Source organism: Athene noctua, chromosome 5 (genome assembly GCF_965140245.1).
Source record: "Athene noctua chromosome 5, bAthNoc1.hap1.1, whole genome shotgun sequence".
Taxonomy (NCBI): Eukaryota; Metazoa; Chordata; class Aves; order Strigiformes; family Strigidae; genus Athene; species Athene noctua.
This window is the reverse complement of record NC_134041.1, coordinates 55,895,274-55,916,779: the sequence shown is the minus strand read 5'-3', so window position 1 is coordinate 55,916,779 and position 21,506 is coordinate 55,895,274. Positions and strand designations below refer to the sequence as shown.

At 51.2% G+C, this 21,506-nt stretch overlaps 1 protein-coding gene across 2 annotated transcripts in view; it reads right to left on the bottom strand.

Annotated features, from left to right (window-relative positions):
• The window catches only part of MXI1 (MAX interactor 1, dimerization protein), a 57,459-nt gene extending 38,968 nt beyond the window's left edge, over positions 1 to 18,491 (bottom strand). Inside the window, exons 1-2 of one of the 2 annotated variants that reach the window (XM_074907701.1) lie at positions 18,154 to 18,491; positions 7,367 to 7,499 (exon numbers count right to left, since the gene is read on the bottom strand). In XM_074907701.1, the coding sequence (XP_074763802.1) occupies positions 7,367 to 7,499; positions 18,154 to 18,337 (317 nt within the window). In that variant the 5' untranslated portion in view covers positions 18,338 to 18,491. Of the gene's footprint in view, positions 1 to 7,366; positions 7,500 to 8,180; positions 8,664 to 18,153 lie in introns of those variants that run through there. The other variant, XM_074907702.1, reaches the window with a different exon arrangement.
• Positions 18,492 to 21,506: the final 3,015 nt, after the last annotated feature.

Below are 21,506 nucleotides of genomic sequence, written 5' to 3'. Positions count from 1 at the left end.
AGAAAATAACTGACTTATTTATGCAGAGGAACTTTAATCAAAACTGAGGCAAAAGAATTGCTCTCAGTCCACATGCCTGCTTGTCACAGAGCAAGCAGCAAAGTATAAATAAGTAATTAAGATAATGTTGGAAATCATCTAGGCTACTTCAAACTGGATTCATAAAGCAACAGAACTGAAGTGAAATCACTTTCATATCAAAGAATGGAAGTACAGTGGGGAAGTACAGAAATGAGAGATGGGAATATATCCAGCAGGATGGAAAAAGCAGGCCTGTTCCCTCGGAGCTGACCAACAAGGCAGTGTCTCATAGAGAAGAGATCCAGGCAAAGGTCAGCCAAGTGCACAGCCCCAGAGACCCACAGCCTCTGATCAAGAAGGCCCAAAATAGTCAAAAACAACAAATCCTATCTTTGTTGGTTCAAACGGGGTAGGGAGTAGGAGCCAGGACTCTCAAGAGGAGAACAAACAGAAGCCAGTCTTTGAATTTGGGCAGAAGTTTGTCAGGAGATGATCAACAGCAGGAACTTCAACAAGCAAGACAATTAACTCAGCAGCATAACATGGACTGGTCTGTTTGGGTCAGAAAGAGAAACGGATTTGAAAGTTCAACCAAGAGCAAGAAAGGAAAAAGTCAGTCTTACCTACACACAGGGGAGCAGATAGAAAAATGTTACAGGTGACAACGAATTCACTGTCAAACAAAGGATCAGGTCAGGTTAAACAAAAGCATGAAGGATAAATCCCTGCATGTGTTGTGGATGAGGCACTACACAGAGAAGATAAAAAAAGGGTACAAATGTGGTGGAGGGGAAAAAAATCCCAAACACCTGACAAACAAGGAATACTACTTAAACCAGGCGATTGACTGTACACTGAACATAACAGGCAGAGCAAATGAGGGAATTGCAGGAACAGATGATCAGATTTGGCCCAAATATCCTCTCTGCCATCCGAGTGCACCGAATCTCTCTAGGATGTGGGGCTAACCACCTTCATAACTCAAAAGACCCTAAGCACCAAAATCTGAAGTTTCTGGTCATTGCGCCAGCCCTGCTATCAGTGATGCAAATCAGCCCACAGCAGTCGCAACACAGCTCTACCTGGGTAGAGTGCTGCAACATGAACAGCACGAGCCCTGACTAACAGTCCCACTGCTGCAAAACAGCATGCTCCTGCAGAGGCCTCCCCGAAATCTGGGAGGATAAAGGCATCATGAGCCTTCAGCCACAGAGTGCAACAGTTCACGGGCAACAGATGCTGCAGCAGTGAATTATGGCTAAGTTGCAGATAACGTCAACAACTGGGCCTGCTTCTAGCTTACACAAAGGTCTCTTCACACAACTCGGAGACTACAAATTAAATTTTACACCTACTGAAGGTATCAAAGTTTAAATTCAGCCCAGAATCATGGATTTCTGCCACACAGATCTCCCTACGTGCGGCTATATTACTAATACAAGAAGGAAAACACGAACCGCAGCTCTGCAGGATCTTCCCACCTGGAGGGCTACAAAATAAACAGTGACAAAGGGGAACACAGCAGGTTGCCCCATGGAAACTGCTACATCAGCCCTAGCACTTTTGGAGGCCTCACTCCTCACTAGGGAGCGGGGTTTATGCTTCTCATGCCATTTGCTGGGTTCACCCTCACTTTCTGTATTTTGCCTGGTAACCTGCCAGTTGTAGTACTGCAAAGCCAAGCATCGCTGACAAGACACTGCATACAAAACCTCACCTCTAAAATACCTCGGGGTATTTTTTTTTCCCCCCAATATCATTGGCAGGATCTCAGCTTCTGATGTCGATCAGCAGAGACAAGGAAAGGCACAGCTTAGTGCCAGCAGGTTCAGAAACTCCAGCATCACTATGACTTGCTTGCCTACACTTGCAGGCTGCATTGGGGAAAATTACATCAAATGGCAGATGGGATGTGCTGAGGCTGAACTGAGCTATTTGAGTACAGCCCTACCTGCCAACCTGCTCTGATCAACCGTAACTCCAGTGCAAACCTACAGAAGATTGTGGGATTTTAACAAGGGGTGATTCCGCCCCTCATGCATGGACCAGCAATCCATTTTCCCAGTCTAACACTCAAACTGTTATTATGCTTTCTCAAAAGTCATGCTCACACCTAGCTATAGTCAATACTGCTGTCCAGTCCCTCTCAACACCTCTAACAGAGAAGCAATCCTTAACAGTTCAGCCTTGTCCGGTTTTCATTTCTTGAAAAAATTAACTAGCACATTCATGTATAGTCTGTACTGAAAGGCAAGATCCCATCTCCAACTATTTCTAGACAAAATTTCAACAACATCATGAAGATTCCAGACAGTAATCACACTGTTTGTACATTATCAAAACGTGGCATAAATCAAAAACACGGCCAGCAAATTTCATCCATTCTCTGTTTTACACATGTGGATTTGTACTCTATGAAGCAAAGCCAAGTCCTGAGCCATGAATAGAGCTCCCTGGCACTACAAGGCTTGAGACAGAAAGCAGTCTCTATCCCCAGTGTATTACACAAGGGCCAGATTCTAACCCACCTACACATGGCAAGTCAAAACTCAACTCCCACTAGCTGTGGAGTAAGGCGCGATCCAGTGTGATCCAGCTTGCAATTGCAAGTGACTAAAAAGAAAAGTTCACAAACAAATAAACAAAGTATCATGCAGAAACAAGTAACAACTGATAGAGGCTAGGAAGCAGCAAAGTGGTCAACAGAAAGCCTGAGACCATCTCTCTGGGATGCGAAGAAAGGCATAGGGCCTTTGTGCAGAAAAGTAGACCAACAGGGGCTGACACAGCAATTTGCTCTTTCAGAAATTTCTTGCATAAGACAGGCAAACTACTCAGCCCCCTGCAACTCCTCTCCCACAATAAAATCAGAATTACAGCACTGTTCTAACTCCAGGGTCTGTAGGAAGGACTGAAAATTTCCAGGTACCCAGTCATCAGCACAACGCGGGGAGTAGTGAACCTCCTCTGACACAGAAGATGTATTTAAAACAGTACTTAAGCAAGTGTTCACCAACTGCCCGACTCCTCCCCTGCAAAGCACAGTACAGCTGCACAGCACTGCTGCTCTGGTAAATCAGGCTGTCTGGTGCATCAGTCAGCCAGGGTCGACCTGCAGATACACATGCCACATCCTTTCAGCTTTTGCACCCGTGTTTCTGAACCTGTGGCACATAAAGCCACCACCTGAGGCACATGAGGTACCTAATGCATATCAACCTGTCCCCCCTCAGTCCTTGCTCAGGGACACGTGTGCAAGTTAAGCTTAAAGCCAAGAGTATCTGAGGGTTTCAATAGTACAGTGCCCATCTCTACTCTCAAAAAACAGCTTCAAAGGTTATGAGGGTGGAGGGCTACAGAGAAGATTCAGCACAAAACCAAGTGTTGGGATTTAGAAGTGTAGAAAAATATTTCAAACGGGGCAGAGGAGAGCACAACACACCAGAAAAAAATGAGGAGCTGCATCACTAGAATTGCCAAAAGGGCAAAGAAACCCAGACACCCAGATTTTCAAGATAACCACATCCAAAATGCCTTGCCATACCCATTACAGCTGGTGATTCCAAGCTCTGCAGGCAACCTGCTACCGGACTGTAGATGTCTGAAAGGCCCTTGGGAAGCAGCCTCAGACACAAGGGAGGATAATGGGAAGAGAGGAAAATGAAAGGAAAAAAAAACTGGACAGAGATCAAACCCTCCCCCATGGAACTGAGCAATAGATTCTTTGAGTGTCCTTAACAACATGGGCCTCCTGGGAGAGCTGAGGGCTCCTAGCGCTGCTAGGAGGGTGCTTGGCATTTCCCCATGATCAGACCAAAAAATAACAGGCTTTTCTACATGCTTGAGAGTCTAAATAAAAACAAAATACAAATGACAATCTAATATTGCAACGTAATTTCAGATTGTTATAAATCTTAACTTAATTAAACTGATTGTATTGGGAGGGGGGGAAATCATTTAGCATCCCTGCTGTTTATTTTATTTCCTGCTGACACAGCAATTTAAATTGATTTAAAAGTCTTCTCAATTATTTTCCAAAATGTATACACATCAAACCACTCTAATCCTAACTAACTACAATGAACCTTTTAAATAACTGGGGTCTATTTAGAACTGCATATGTAGGGTCTGTAAGAGCAGTTTCTTGTGACATCAAATGCAAGTTAATGCACCCACAGTACCATACTCCCAGTACGGTCTACTTCACTTCTTTAGCAAGTTTTTAGATATCATCTTCTGTCCCAGAAACATCTTCAGAAGGAACAAATGTTAAATATGTCATACTGTAGGTAACAATAAACCTCTGCTAATTTTTCATCACGGTACAAAAACCAGAAGATACTTTTGTCAAGAGCAGATCAAAAAAAGCAGAATTAAATTCTAATTTATTATGGGTTGGCTAACTGATTTGCTTGGTTTTGTTGCTTTTAGTTTTGTGTTAAATAGGATTTTTTAAAAAAAGTTTCCCTTGTTTATTATGAACTCCAGGACACAATGACTGATTTTCCATCTATTTTTGCGGGTGGGTAATTTTCAGTACCTAAATATCCCTGACTAAAGCAAGACTGCGTATTTTAATTATATTCGGGTTTTAACTCACAGTATGCAACACCAGGTCTTTAAAATACCCACACAGAACACTACACGTATATAAAGTCTGAAGGATTGCAGAGGGGAACCCCTCTGCAGCGATCTGCATGCTGTCACCTGCACAGTTGAAACAAATGGAGGAAGAGAGAACCTGAGCCAAAACATCCTTCTTCAAAGATGCATCATGTAAATTAGAAATAATGAAGCAGTGTTTTCCCTCTTATCTACATGCCCTGTTTGGGGTAGAAAAAAGATATTTTGCTGGGACTGGGACACAGACCATTGTAAGAACAAGATTTGCTCCACCACTGCCATCCAGAGCTGGGCTGTCTGTTCTTCAGAACTTTCTGGGTGTTTGTGCCATGACAGCACAGAGCCTGCAAATGCTGCAGGGAAATACTTGAATTTAAACTATGAATTAAAGAGCATCCAGGCTCTGTAAATACCCTGTGCCACATATTCATGGATTAATTATTTGGTTCAATAAAGAGCAGCAACAATGCACACGTGTCAGTTTCTAAAAGGGTATAAATAAAAGGAAAAAAAGAAAACAGCTGCCCTTTGCTAAGGCTGCTTGAGAGACATTTTTACAGGAGGCTTTTAAATTACAAGATCTGCACGAGATCTCAATGCATAATTTCTCTACACTAACTAAACATTTTGAAACAAAAGCAATCTAAGAAAAATCTCTTCTCCACACATGAAATCTAAGTCTTGCCCCTCAGCAAGGGCTTGGTATTTAATTCAGAGTCCATTCAGCCTCCACTAGACAGAACTTATTGAATTGTCCCTTTGATTTTAACAGGAGGGGATGATACACAGCCTTCCTCAAACAAGGCTGATGCTATACTCGGCGTCACGCAAAACACACTGCAGTGAATTTGGAGGCACCCTGAACTTCACAGTTGTCACTTCCCGGCACTGCAGCCATCTGGAAGGCCTGCCATCTCCTACAGCAAGTGCAAGCTGCTACGACTTTGCTAAAAGAAACTTCCATTTCCAACTGTGTGTGTAAGGTCTGAGCTGCCCAAAAGACCCGCTTTGGTCTGTACCCAGAGCAGACCTGACACCGGTCACTCCGTGAGGCCGAAACAAACATGGGAGTCAACTCACTGGGTAACACTCTGAAGATTCAATTTGGCCTCAGCACTCCCTGCATAATGAAGGCTCTTAAATAAGACCTGAAAGTATCTTTTTCTGCTTTTGTGTTGCCTTTCCCCCCACAGCAGTATATTCAGACTGTCATGCTGAACGGCCCAGTGGGCTGGTCTCTGCACAGAAAGGTGCCGATGAGAGCTGTGCCTGGGGCCTCTGTGCTGGCAGGGCACGCTGAGCACCCTGGCCCAGGGACTGGGAGTGCTCTGCATCCCTCTCCAGCCTACAGGCTGCTGGATTTGGTGCTAAGGAGCTCCTGAGGGGGATGTGCTTCCAGCCCTCCTCTGGAGAAGGGCAGGTTGCCATGACAAAGGCCTTTGAGAGAAAGAGGTGTGGGATGGAAAAATAGTATGTGAGAAACCTAGAGGGGAAAAATGCAGATCTCAGTTCAGCATTTGTCATCATTTCCCAACACAAAGTTACTGGGATTTGGGACTTTGATTCACAGCAAATCATAAATGGCTACAACTGCCCTGAAATCAGGAGAGGCTGGATGAAGGGTGGAAGCAGATATAAACATGCAGCATACAAAGAGCTCAGGATATGCTGATCCTGATGAAGAAATCTTCCCCACAGCAAGGTGTCCTAACATCACTTCTAACAACCTTTATTATCAAATGCTGCCGAAGCAGAATCCCTGCAAGCAAAGGCACCTTTCCCCTAGGCCTTTACAGGTCCTTCCCAATGGCGTTAAGAAAGCTTTAATCACCTGAGCCACCTGCCACCATTTTATGGATTGCACAGGCCTTGCTGCAGTAAAAGCAAGCTTGCAATTGCCTTTTCAAAATTATACTTTATCTTTCCAAAGTTTCTCTATCCCAGAAGGCCTGAACAATTCTACAGAAGGGAGCAAAAGAAAACAAAAAAGAACAGAAATGAGAAGGGAGAGGCAGATCCTACCACAGCACCAAGAGACAGGCTTAATTCCGTTGTCTCTTCTAGATTTAAGAAACCAAGAAATGTGGCATTGCATAATAAGAGAAGTGTCAAAAACGTGGAGTTCTACAATTACTAAGCAATCAGAAAGCTGGGAAATCCCACTGCCCTGAAAGGCAGAGTGAAAGACAGCTTCATTTTCCTGAACTGAATTTTTAACACGTCGTACATAGCAGCCAGTCATCTCCCTCTCTCCCATTTGTTGTAGGGGATCCATTTCAAAACATCATTTCCTTGCTTCAAATCATGCCTGTCATTACAATCCCAAAGCACCCAGGCTGCACACACGCTATCCCTTAAAAGCGGTGACTTCTGGGTTGGAAAGACATCAGCTGTATATAATGGGAATAGCTATTGCCTACCTCCTCCCTAAACCCAATGAACAGATCTCCCTATTCCCCTTCCCTCTGCAGCATCTGAGCCTTGGCACAGAGTCAGCTGGCAGTGCCACTTCAGATACAGCTCCCCTGTGTCCCCTCTGCTCTCAGCGCTACGGATCCAGAAGGGATGCTGCACCTGTGTGTCCCAGCTCTGAATCCTCCTGTGCTCAGGCTCTTCTCATTTTCCCCTCAGGATAAGTTTCTCTCCTCAGCCTCCCACTTTCCTCTCTAGCTTCATCCTCCCAGCCAGCCGTGCACCCCACGCCTTCCTCCCTGCATCGTACCTGTTGGCAATACTTGCATTGCTGCCGCTACCGCTGTGTTTTCTTGCCCGGCTCAGCCTCCGCGTGGGCTTTGGGTCTTGTAGTCCAGGACTTGGAACTGAGGGGAAGGTCGAGGCATAGCCATGTTCGCACTCTGCAGGAGAATCAACAGGCAGGGAATAAAGAAAGGGACATTAAAAAAAAAAAAAAGTCAGCAGGCAGGCCTCACCACTAACCCGTCAGCCTAGCTGGGGAGGCCCTTAACCACAACAGCTCAGGGAAATGACTGATGATGTATTCAGAGGGAAGTGGACTGGGAGGTGGAGAAAAGAGAGGAAGGGGAGTGTAAAGGCTCTGCCAACCTTGGAGGAAGGACAACACCACTCAAACACCTGAAAACATCAAAAGAAAACATCACAGCCCAGCGAGCGCCTTGTCTCTCTCCTCCTATAGAAGCTAGCTGAACCAGGCAAACCAGGCGTATTTCACCGTGCCATTGAGGTCTCTGCAAAGCCAGAGCCACCCACCACCATCCTTCCTGCCCGGTGGGAAACTTTCACGCCAATCCCCACTTTTCCTTCCAGAAATGGCACGCACCTCAACTGCCTCCTCTCTGAAAAAACCTTCCACCTCAGCCACCACCTCCGGGAGGACCTGCCAGCCCTGTCCCTCGTCAAACCCCTCACTCCTGGGGATTTACCACCGGCCCACCAGCAAACGCTCGCTCTGATCCCCTCCTCCAGGGTCACTGTCACCCCTCCGCGGGGATCTGTGACCCCAGCCCCGCTCCCCCCACGGCGGGCTGTTATCCCAGCACCCCTCCTCCCCCCATTACCTCTCTCCCTTCGCTCCAGATACTCGGCCGCCTCCAGCAGCCGCTGGATGTTGATCATCTGGACCTGCTCCATGGCCCCCAGGCCGGCAGCCGGGGGACTCCGCAGCCCCGGGCCCCCCTCCGCCCCCACGCTCCCAGCTCCCCCGCTACAAACGGGGGCGGCTGCGGGGGGGAGGAGCGAGGGATCGCCGTCTCTCCCCAGTCCCCGGGCCTCCTCACACCGACAGCCCTCTCGTCCCGGAGGGGGGCGGGGGAGCGGCAGCTCTCCCGGGAGGGCGAGGGGTGGGCGCACGCAGGTGGCAGGGGAACACGCGAGGAAATGCCGGAGGAAGGACCGGGGCCGGGATCCTCCCCCCGGGGGAGGCAGCGAGGCGAGTGCTCTTCCTGACCCAGACCCGTCCCCGCCGCCCGGCCGAGCGCTGCCCACACCCGCAACCCCCGCTCCGGCCCGGCCCGCAGCCCACCGCCGCCGGCCCCGGCCCGGATTTACCCCCGCTTCGGGCCCTGCCAGGATCCAACCCCCTCGGCCCCCGCCTGTGCTCGCCGCCCCCCGCCCGGACCGGCCCCTCAGCCCCGCGGCGGGACCGGCCCCTCCGCCCGCCCCGCCCGCGCGCCCGCCGCCGCCTCGCACCACTTTGTTTACCTCTGCCCCGCGCCCACGGCAGGGGGGGCGGGCGGGGCGCCGCCGCGGGGCTGCCTGGGAAATGCAGTTCCCGGGCGCCCGCGGGACGGTGGCTGCGCGGGGACAGCGCCCGGCCCGCGCTGCCGCCCCCCGGGCCCACGGCGGTGTGCCCTCACGCCTGAGGCGACGGCTCCGCGCCCGCCCGGGCCCTGAGGTGCCGGTGGCCGGGCCCGGAGGAGACGGCTGCGTGCCAACCCAGGCCCTGAGGTGCCGGTGGTTTGCCCTGTCCTTCCTCCCTCGCCGCCGGGTCACAGCCCCTGGTGCACCAGCGGCACAAACCCACCGGCGCACGCAGTCCGCTCACACCATGGGGTGATGAGTGGGCACCGCTTCCCCCCGCCCCGGGCCACAGACACCCACGGGCAGCACCCGCTGCCGCACCACAGCGGGGTCCGCGCTCCACCAACACGCAGGCGGCGAGATGGACGTGGCCTAGGAGGCAGGGGAGACCCCCTGCCACTTCGTCCCTCTCCTTGCAAACGCCAGGGATTTCCACAGGTAGAAGCGTCAGGTCTGTGGCAAGAATAAAGCAAAGAGGCCACAAAAGAAAAAGCTGCAGCCGCAGGGTGGGAGCCTTCCACAGCTCACCTGTGGGGTGTAACTAAAGACGAGGTGCCAGGCCCTGGGAAGTCAGCTGGAGTGACTGACACAGTACTTCTGATGGGAGGCAGAGGTGCAAGACCCATTTTTTAATGGGAACACAGCCCTCTGAGATCACAGACAGAAGATGTCACATACAGCGATTTCACCATGTACCGCTTTGTATGAAGCGGCACATAAACAGCAGCAACCACCTCAACATTCTAATAAATATTGGCACATCTACACCTTGCAATCTGATCCCCACTCTTCTCAGCATCTTCATTACTTCATTATTTACATCCTGATTTTCATACAGGCATGAACCCTCATGATCACTTCCGTGACTAAATTTTGCCAATTACTTTAATGTTTGCTGGAACTTATAAAATGCTTAGAATTTAATTGTATGATACCAGTCTCCAAAATAGTTGATTTACTCATAAAGGGAACATTCAAAATCAGAATCAGAACATCCAGAGCAATAATCTGAATCTCAAGATGATACTGACATAGAAACCCTTGAAGGATTGTTTTGTAGTTCTAATTGGGGTCATGTTTCACGGGTCTGAACCTTTAGGCTATGACTGGTTACATTTGCAAGCATTCCTCTGTCAGAAGGGAAGCTGAAAATGTACCTTGCAAAAAAACATTAAAAATGAGATTATCAATTAATGGCTTGTGTCTGGTAGCAAGAGCTTTAAGCAGAACACAAAGTATCAGGAGACTCGTGAATGAAGTTGCAAGAGTTGGCAGCACTCAACCTAGGCAGGCCTGAAAAAAAGTGGATTCAGGGTAGCTAACTTTTCTTTAAACATTTCGCTGATTCACCATTTCTGAGGTTTCCTCAGAAAACTGCAGGCTTGCAGCTGATGGAGGTAAAAATAATACAACCATTCAGTTCTTACACAGCCCTTTTCATCTCCAAATCTCAAAGGGTTGATTTGTTTTGTTTCTCTAATGATGGGACAGTTGAAGAATAAAGGAAGCTGGGACACTTTCAGGGACATACCTCTCTCACAAGCCCCAGCCCTCGCTCAGGCAGGACTGCCTCCATTCACACACCTACACCCAGTCAGACCATAGCACTTGTAAAAACTGGCTTTTGTCTGGGGAAGAACTCAGGGAAGGAAGTATTCTCTCTCTTTCCCCTCCTCTTTTTTCTACACCGGAAACTGCCGATAGAACAGATTGTTAGAAGCACATGGAAAATTTCAAATCTGAGCAATCTCAGGGAGTACTTACAGGATCTTGGATTACGCACAAAGGGAAAAGGACACTGGTGCACACTGCTCCACATCAACGGGGTTAATGCAAGAGCATTTCTGAGCTCTAACTGTGCTTCCTCTAACCTGCATTCAAAATCAGGCAGCCATTTGACTCTTGGGATTAGCAATACTAAACATTAAAAAAACCCACCCCACAACCCCGCTCCCAAAAACCCCACGATGAAGCCCCAAAATCACTGCAAGACAGGTTCTTGTCAGCATCCACTACCACTAGTTTTTCTGATGGCACATTTGGAGATACGTGGTGCCATTTCAGGGATTAAATAGGGAAAGTCATGGCTGGAAAATGAAGGGGTAGTTTAAGAGCAGATCGAAGTGTCAGCCTCCTGAAGCGAGTTCAAGACACAAAATAAAAGAGTATGAAGGAGGGGGACACTGATATGAAATCAGCACTGGAATGAAGTAACAGCAGGCCCGGTTCTGCGTGAAATGATGTAGGATCAGCTCTTCCATTTACACATCAGCTCAGCTTCCAAGTCTTTGTTTCTGAAGTAAACAATGTACAATTAGAAAAAAAAATCCGTGTGAAACAAAGACAAATTTGAGCATAAACCGTGGGACATCTTCCCAAAGAACAAGCCCTGAAGAGGCAGGCAAGCCGACCGCGGAGCCACGGCAGATCGGCAGAATCTTTTAGTTGCCATCCCAAGTGCTCATGTGGGCAGGTCGGCCTGCAAAATGCCAGAGTTGTATGTGACAGAAACAAAAGTGGGTGGAAAGCGAATGGCACGAAGAGGCCTGATGCTATTCAACTGCTGACCAAAAACCCCCCAAAGTCACATTTTAAATGTGGTTGAGCAATCCACAGGCAATGCTAGGGAGGGGCTAAGAGAAGAGTATTTTAGGGGAGAATGAGATCATTTAATTTAGTGGCTCCGAATGATCTGTAAGTACAGTTTTCTGATTATAAGTGCTTGCTGCTTGGCATCCCTTCTGGCAGCTGTGATTCACTTTCATTGTGTGTTCTGCTGCTTCGCCCTTTAGAAAGGGGCTTTTTACATTTTATTAAATGGCACTTCGGCAGCCCTCCATTTCCAGCCTTAATAATGGATTTGTTAATCTCCCTGATAGCCTTTCCCTCCTCCTTAGCAACAATTTAAATATCCAAGAAGAAATCTGCAGTGCAGAAATCAATTAATATTTACATCTGAAACACTGCTGTACTATTTTAATCAAGTAGAACAGATGTGGTGTGTTTTTTACCAACATCACTATCACTTGCGTTAAACTAGCATCTTCCATCAGAGAAATCTTCTAAGAGCTTCCCAGAAAGTACATTTTAAGCTCCTCAAACCTGCAATGACTTCAGCTCTTTTCTTTCCACTCTGCAGGAAGGGAAACTGAGGTGTAAGCAGCATAATCGCTCACATGAGGACACACCCTAAACTAGAGGTGGAACAGGAACACGGCTCACGAATCAAGATGCCCAGCCCTCTGCTTTGAACACAAGGCTTAGAAATAACACAATGCTTTGCAACGTGGAAATTATTTTCAGCAAGGGCAACCCCCTTGGCTAAACTGCCTAGTTTTCCACTGCTTCTTTGTCTTTTTCTAAAATCTTCCTATCATCTCCAACTCCTTGCAACCTCAAGGAGGAACATAAAGATGCAAGAACTTCCTTTGCCCACCTTCACACAAACCCTGCAAATTCTTAGTATGTCTTTCAAAGCCTTGAAACCTAACACCCCTGCAATCAAGGCATGAATAGAGATCCCCAGTAGGAATCATTCTCTGCTGCTCTCAAGTTAGTGAAAAGATTCACTGATTCCCCAAATTTCTGGGGACAGCAGATCCATAAAACTCCTCAGTTTTTCCAGCTAGGGGAACAACAGCTCTGCTATACCTGAATATACCATCTACCAGCACACACTGTAACAACCAGGTCTCTACTCTTACAGTCACGACCGTAATGGCTCAGCATCGGAGGACTTGTAGCAGCAGGCTGGAGAACATCCCAAATCCCACCTACTCAACACCCCTCCAATGCTTGCAATACCTTCAGCAAGGGACCTACACTGCCTATAGGACCTGGCCTCATTTCTCATCCAGGAGCCTCATTCTTTCACAAGGCCTCAAATAATCCCTTTCAGCACTCCCACTGGTGCCTGGAACCCATCCACTGGTGAGGACAGACATTTCTCAGAGCCAAACCACCTGGATATCCCAAGAGTTTGAACAGGAATACGGCGCATGCTGTATACCTCACTCTGATTCAAAGAGCAAGCTCTGCCAATCAATAAGGCAAAAGCCGCAGGTGCACCAGCTCTTCGGGCTACTTGCTCCTTTCCTCTCCCTAGTTTATTCGGAGTCAGTGACTTATTCTGTGACTTTGGTGAAGTCACTTGACTGACCTGGCTGCAAAATTAAGTAAGAGGACCTCCCATGAGAAAAAAAAAAAAATCATATACAGGATGGGGTGCCTCAGCTAAATAAGAATGTAGGATTCTCCAGTCAACAGCCGAAGGTGCTTTTCCGCCAGCTCTCAGGTTGCTCAGCTGACAAAGGACATGATCGGTTCTCAGGAGTGCTTCTGGCACAGTCCCACAGTTTTACCTCTGCCCTATCATTTCTCCTGCTGTGGCTTCCTTCTGAATTTTATGCTGAGGTCCAAACAGTGTGAGTCAAAATAACCCAACCTGGAAGTGGCTAACACATGAATCACTGTGGCCAGGTCACGAACCAGAAGGAATGAAAGGGGTTTATTGTGAGCTGGATGAAAATATATATAAATAAAGGAGCCCTGTACTGCTCCATATATCACATCACCTTAAGATCCAAGACCATCTATACTGACCTTGAGCCACGTGTTCACCTCTCATTGATTCAGTGGGAGCTCTGCGCACAGACTGAAGGCAGTCTTGGCTCCTTCTGCCCTCCGTTAATTATAGGTTTCTGATACCTCTTCACTTTGGCTTGTCAAAAAAAGACCCCAAACAGCACATAAACAATGGAAGGAGCCGCATGATGAAGATACTGTTGACTCACCCTCTAGGCTCAGTTTTCCTCTCCTTCAGAGAGGATTATTCAGGAGCAAAGGACAAATCTAAGGTCACCCATTTGTTATTCCTGCTCAGAAAGTCAATAAACATAGCCAGTATGTGAAGAAGATCTAGCTGTCTTGTGTGAGGAGCCAAAGTCCACTGTCCCATGCATGTGCACCTCTACTAGACTTGTGAATAAGGACACCCCAGTTACGGTGGCTTGCTTGCCTTCATGCTTTTAGAAAAGGATATGGCAACATACGTCTGTATCTGTAGTGAGATCAGTATATATTACATGCCACGTCTATTACAGGTAAGTCATCATATCCAAAGAATTCATCACATGTTTACGCAACTCCTACTGACAAAAGCCTGAGTCCACACACACAAAGGGGATGCTTGGCACACACTAAACCTCAGCTGAGTTTACTCCAGGTGCCTCTAAAAACATCTTCCAAACTCCAGCATTTCAGCTGCTACAGACTTCCAGCCATGCTTATTCATGAAGTGGCATTTGCAGAGGTTACGGATACACCAACAGAGCTGCCCTCAGCACAACTTCCATTTCTGAAAACAGCCACTGCAATTTTTTTTTTCATGTGATGTTTCTATTCCTTAGATACCAAGCTTAAATTTCTAGAAACAGGTCATTTGGAAACCTGTACATGTCAGTTAGTGAGATGTGTTGGGATTGGGTTTTGTGGTTTCGCCATGAGAACTGCAGCAAGCAGGCAGGCATCCCTGTTACTCATTTCCAGAGGCTCAACTGGAAAAATAATTCAGTTATATTTCAGTATCTAAAATACTCCAGTTTACCCAAGCAGTCTAGGCAACAAGACTCAAGCCTCCCCTAGCACTGTACTGTAATACAGATAATTTTTATTCCAATATTTTTTAAAGCTGAGTGAATACTACAATGGTAGTTTCACTGCTGGTGCTGAAAGGGCACTCCTGAAGCATAGTTTTCCCCTGCCATAGCTCTGACAGCACATTGGTACATCCTACTCTGTCTCGTGCCTCTCAGCCCTGCGGTTCTGTTTCCACATCATCCAGCCAACCCATGGCCCCTCTGCCATTATTCACAACCACGATGATGGGATGTGGGATCTATAAACGTAAAACAATAATCTCCTTGTTTCTCCCTCTGCAGCAAACAGGTAGGAAACTCCTGCCTGAACTGAAAGTCCTGCCCTAAACATGGAAGGCTCCACTGCCCACCTCACACCACTGACCTGCTGGCAGAGGTGGGAAAATGGTGTGTTTGGGGGGCTGAAAAGGGCCTTGTAGCTGCTCCTCTACTGCCAGAAGGTGTGACATGCACACTCAGGGATAGCCAAGAGTTTGGATCCACAAGAGAGGAGGGTTGACTCTGCCTCCCAGGGGGGCCCCCTACCAAATGGCATCCACTCCTGCCTGGGACAGCGTTTTTAAAAGGTGAATAATCTGGTATAGCCACCAAAGGCTTGGAAGAAGGAATGTAGACACTGAGCGTCATTTATCAGAAACTGTGTAAAACTACTAGGAAACCCACTTGGAACTCGTCCAGCCATAATAGCCCTTCCTTAAGTTCCTGCTTTTGGTTCCCAAAGCCCTTCAGCCTCCACACAGCGGTGACACTGATCCCAGCCAGCATCCCAGTGCTTCACCCAGCCCCATCCCTGTCACCCGTCCTGGCCAGGAAGAGACAAGCACCTGCCTGTTACCTCTGTTTTTTTAAGACTGTGTTTCCTTGAGGCAGGGCACTGTCATTCCCCTACGTGTACAGCACCTAGCACAACAGGGCTGTGACTCAACCACCTTCCTGATGGGAGTAACACCAAAATAGCTCGTTACAGCCCTGCGTGACACCACGGTCAAATGACCTGGGCATCCTGCAGGAAGCGGGTGAGCACCGAGTCTGTCTGCAACCAAGTCTGGCTGCAGTCTCCATCACCAAACTTTTTTGAGCCAGTCTCCTCCGGTACTGCTAATTGGCAGGTTGAAGCCTGCAACAAGGAGTGACCAGCCATTACCGATGTCTCTGCCAGGCTGCCAGCACGGGGTGCACTGAGCAATCACTCCTGCGCTGGCAGACGAAAGGGCATAGTATCCTCTTGGTGCAATAACCTCAGCTCTGCATGTAAATCTCTTCCCAGTAAGACTATGTATATACATTAGTATATAACCCTCCCACTTCTGCAGCTATTCCTTAGTTTAGATAGGGCCTGTAGCGCTCAGAGATTGTTTTCCAATCCCAGCAGCATTTTTCTTTGTTTGGGAGCAACATGTAAAAGCTGCCTGGTTTACGATGGCCACGTTCTGAACAGCACGTTCAGTAGTTGAGCCTTTGGTTAAATGGGACTTTTCAACCTAAAATGTCCTGATTGCAAATTAAAATATTGAAAGGTTTTGCAGAATTGCCTAATCAAAGTAAGGATTTTCAGTGCTATGACCATGATGATTGTTAGTGAAAGCTTCAGTGAAAACAAGTGTCGGGAATGGAGCTGTTTGGATGCAAACACCTCCTTTCAAAATTTAGCAATAAAAAATCCAGGATCCTCCTGTTCTGCTCATTTTCCAGTTCCAAACAAGGAACTGCATAAAGTGATGCATTTTTAAATGGAACATATAAAAGACCAGATACTATCCACCTCAACGGCAAGAAAAATTCTATCCCCTCCCCCCCAAAAAAACAGGATTTTGACAGTTCCCCTCCAAGACAGGAGCATGCTGAAAGAAAAAAACAAAAACAAACCAGCGGTCTCGCACTCGATTTCCAAAGCAGCGGTGCTGCTGCTTTCACATGCAAACCCGATTTTTGCTGGTAACTCCCGTCGTTTTCCTACTCGCAGCCACCGGCCGCGGTGCTGCTCAGCTCCTCAGACGCACGGCTTTGCAGATTCATTACGAAACAACAACCAGCACGTGAGGAAAAAAAACCCACCCCGATATTAATTCAACTTTCGAAAACAGAGAAGCAGCCTGGATTTGTTCTGGGCGAGCGGAGAACAAGGGCTCTCGGCCCATCGCCCCCATGGCTTTAGCAGCACAGCAGCTTCTCCGCAGCGGGATCCCTTTCCCTGGAAACCTGCACGCACGCAGCTGCTCCCGCAGAACAAGGGCACCCTATATTGTCACCTGCGTGGGACCTATAGCTGCCATAGAGGGGTGAGCGGCAAGGAGAGCGTGATGGAGCGATGGAGAGGGGCGGTGGGGGACTCGCCGACCCCTTTGTAAAGTTAAACGAAAAGGAAAACGCAGCACACGGTCCATGAAGAGGAGGAAAATAGGGAAAAGGGAAAACTGGGGACGAAAGAGGAAAAATAAAAAATAAAAATAAAGATATAAAAAAATGAACTAGACAAAAAAAAAATTCCAAATAAAGACCAGAAGAAAGAATAACAGCGAAACCCGGGGAAAACAAGGGTAAAGCGCGGGGGGTGGGGGAGCGGGTCCCGGGGCTCCCGGCGGCGCTTGCATGTGACACCCCGGGGAGCAGAGGCACCCCCCGCCCCGCCGGCCCCTCTTCCCCCCCCGCTCCGCTCCGCGCCCGCTCCGCGCTCCGCTCGGCAACGCGTGACGTCACACGGGGGACCCCGGCGCCGCGGATTGGTGGAACGGGCCGAGGGGCCCCGCCCCTCGGGAATCCGCCGCCAATGAGCGCGGCGGGCTGGCTCCATGTGCGAACCATGTGGCTGCGGGGGCGGGGCTCCGGCGGGCGCAGCGCCGCGGGTGTCCGCTCCGCGCGTGGGGCTCCGCGGGCGCGCACCGCCGCGGGGGGCACGGCGGCCCCTTTGTTCCCAACGCGGTTGTTCCCTACGGGGCCGCCCGTCCCTCGCAGCTCGCTCCCCGCTCGGGACACCGCTCCGCAGGGGAAAGGCGCGGGCTCCGCGCACCCTCCGCGCTCGCGGAGCGGGAGGCCGGCGGCGCGGCTGGTCGCCACCCCGCACCGGGCGCTCGCCCTGCCCGGCCCTGCCCTGCCCTGCCCTCCCCGCCGGCTACCTGGCGAGCGCTGCCGCTTGCCTACGTGACTCTGCCCATGCCCCGGCGGGGGGAGCGGGGACGTGTCACCGCCTCCTCCCCCGCCGCTCCGGCTCCGCCACCGGCTCCGGCTCCGCGCGGGGCCCGCCGCCACCACCCAGTCCCTCTCCGCGCCCCCCCCCCCTCCGCCCTCCCCGAGAAGCGGAGATGCGCCCCCCCCCCCGCCGTCCCGACCCGCTCTCCATCCCAAACTTTCCCCCCGGGTCCGGCCTCCCCGGTAGCGAGGTGGGGGGGGGGGCGCGGGCGGGGGTCCCACGCGTGCCTCCGCCGCGGGGACTGCCGGCCGGCCCTGGCTCTCTTTGTCACTGTGCCCCCGGCCCCTGCAGCCAGCCAAAAGTTTAGGTTATTATTTTTTTTCCCCTTCGCCCCCCGGCCCCGCCGGTCACGCACACGCGCGGCCACGGCCGCAAGCCCACACTTACTTTTATTCTCCTTCTCGATCCGCTCCAGGTAGCTGGCGGCCTCCAGCAGCACCTGCACGTTGTAGAGGAAGGTGTCCATACCCGCCGCGGGGCCCGTGTTGCAGATGTCCCCCAGGGGGCACCGGGCCCCGCCGGCCGCCCCCGCGCCCCGCGGCTCCCTCCGCGGCCGGCCGCGCTTCCCCATGCCCCGCCGCCTCCCCGTGCGGCGCTGCGAGCGCGCCCGTCCGTCCCTCTGTCCGCCTGTCCGTCCGTCTGCCCGCGAGCCCGGCGGCCGCCGCGGTCCTAACGCTGCCGCCGCCCGCCCCGCCGCTGTGTCGCCCCACGGGCCGCCGCCGTCCCGCCCCCCCCCGCGCCCCGGCGGGGCGGCCCGGCCCGGCCGCGCCTGCGGAGTGCGAGCGCCGGCGGCTGCGCGGCTCTCGGCACGGACTGTGGGGGGGGAGCTTGTCCCGGGGTGGGGGGACCGGTGGGCCACCCCGCAGCAGCCCCGGGATGTCCTGCACAGCCCCGCCGCCCCCTCCCCCCCAGCGACGTACGACCGCCTGGAAACGGGGGGGGGGGGGGGAGCTGTGGCGCCCGCGGGGATGTCACCGCGCCCCCGGGGACAGGGGCAGTGCACCCCTGGGACAGGGATACCGCAGCCCCGGGACAGCGGCATGGCACTGGCAGTGCCATTGGGGGGGACGGGACCCTCTGTACTCACACCCAGGACATAGAGGCACAGCCAGGCCTGTCGTGCCCCTTGTCACCCCCTGTCACCTCCCGTCACTGCCCGAGGGTCCTTCCCTGAGCAGGGACCTGGGGTGACAAGCGGGCTGGGGGCCTCTGCTATGCCCAGCCCTGGGGGCACAGCCCCTACCTCCAGCAGATCCCCCTGGCATGAAGCACCAGCAGTCTAATACCAAATTACTCCTTTTTCGCATGGTGCCCTCCGGAAAGCCCTCTCTGTGTTCAAAGTCCAGAAGCAATTAATAGTTTTTTTCCAGAGCAAATCAAAGCTGGAGAGCAGGTGGGGGGTGGCCCAGCCTCCCCCCAGCCCTGTCCATCCCTGCAGACCCGGGGTCAGGGCCGGGCACACCGGGCCTGGGGCGTATCCTTATTTTCCCCTTGTTTTGCAGCCAGGCAGGTGAAGAAAGAGCACCTGCACCCTGGGGAGAGGGCGCAGGGCCTGACACGGGCTGAGGAGGATGAGGAGGGCGAGGGCGAGTCTTCACACTTCCACAAACCATCTGCCATCTCAGGTCTGTGCATGTTGAGGGGGCAGCAAGAGGGGACCCCTCTGGCACCAGGCCGGCAGCAGGTGCCCTCCGACCCCCTCCTGGCTCTGTTTCCATCCATGGCGGCAACGCCCGAGCTGCGGTGCTACAGCGTGAAACCCGGCTCCTGCCCGGCCGGTCGGGTCGGTCTGGATCAGCTGAGGAGCCCTGCGGGAGCGGCCGGGGTGAAGCATCGCCCCAGAGATGTGCTGGGGCGTGGGGGCCTGCTAATGCCCCGCTGCCATGGGGCTCTGCGTGCCTGGCGGGGCTCACCGGCCTCGCAGGGGCCAGCGCCGGCTGGGGGTAAGAAGAGAGGTCGCGGTGGCGTTTAAAAGATGCCCTATTAGTAAGTGTTAATGGTACCTGGAGCCCGCGGCGTCACGGGGACCTGAATCATCCGAGAGGGGACGATGCCCTAGACGGCAGCACATGCAATGAAGTCCCTCCAGCTCTCAATTGCTGGAGGCTGGCAAGCTATTTTTGGGAAGTATGGCTGCAGGATTTCGTCGGTCGCATGCCCTTCCCAAGCCACTTGCAGGAGCCAGGCCGGCTCTCCCGGCAGCTTGGCCCAGGCTCTCGCGTGGCACCTCCACACCTGCAGCACCACCCGGCTGCTGCCGCAGCAAAGATGCTACAACTTGTCCATCACGGCGTGTGGCAAAGTGCCCCTGCTACACCCAAATTGGGCTGATGGATGGCACAGGATGGACCAGCAGCGCCCAGAGATGGGAAGTCCCTGGAAAATTAGGCAGCAGCAGGGTATGAAGCATCAGCTGGATTTAGTTGTGGCCTGGAGAAGGCAGAGCTGAGAGCCCGGTGCGCTGGGAGGGGAGCGGGACAGCACACCGCTGCTGGTTTGGGCTATGCTCAGCACCCACGGGCGCCTGGCCATCCGCAAGAGCAGGATTTCAGCTGAAAGAGCAGAACCTGAACAGAGCAGGGAGTGGAGGTGGGAGCCATAAAGGACATCCAGGTGAGCAAAGGACTCAAAATGTACTTGGCTTTTATTAACTCCACTAACTAGCTGAGATAAGACACAATTCCTGCTTTACAAGTGTGCACCGGCAAACACTCCCATTAAAACATCAGGCAGAGTCTCTGGCTTTCTAATTGTGCAGGGAGCGAGCCGGGAGTGTGACTGCTCTAAACCAGCCCTGTTTGCATCTGCTGGAAACCTGGGCACAAGCGCAGCCCATCTTGGCCTAGCGCTGAGGGCATCTCTGCATGCTCACTAACGGGGAGAAGGTTTCTGTGACCTTAGCTTAAAGTACAAGAAGTTGTTACTGAAGACACATCAAAAGCAGCAGAGGCAGCCAGCATCAGATTGCTTAAAAAACACGAGTTGAAATCTCAGCCCCTCTCCCAGAAGAGGATGTGTATGGTCATCTGGAGTCCATACTGTAGTTCCCACGCCTAATGGCAGCCTCCTCTGTTACCTACTGCATTTCTTGATCCTCCTCATGCACTTATGCAACCCTTCTGATATTTCTGAATGTTTTGTATGAATCGGTGCTGATTCAACCATCAGTAGTGGCTACTGCTTTTCCCAGTGTGACATCCCCAGGGTTCAAAGCCAGAATAGTTGTAAATTTGATTCCCTTAACTTCTAGCTTTATTCTTTATTCTTTTTTCTTTAAAAGTTACTTCCACAGAGAAAAGTGATCTGAATTATCAGTCTCCCCAAACAGCTGGCCTTGGAGGGGTTCAAGCAGCTCTGCAGGATGGTCCTTGTCCCCATGAGGTTTGTACTCAGACAGTCCAGGGCAAGGCACAGCTCAGGCTGTTGCCCATTGGAGGTGCCAGGAGGTGCAAGAACACTTGCCTTCCTGTCTGCTCCTGGGACAGCAGAGGGTGAAGACATTTGTTAGGGAATGGAGTAGGGAAATCACAGCATTTCCAAGGGAATGGTCCAAGGGCAGGATTTACAAGGGACCTGCCTCAGGAGAAATGGGCTTTCTAGGGGATATGGGTTGGGGGGTACACTGCAGAAAAAGATGTGGGTAGAAGAAAGCACATGGACAGATCAGAGAGGCAACATGGAGTGATAAGGGAGGGGGTTTTAAAATATTGCCATCTCCGCACATCCAGCAGCCATGGACC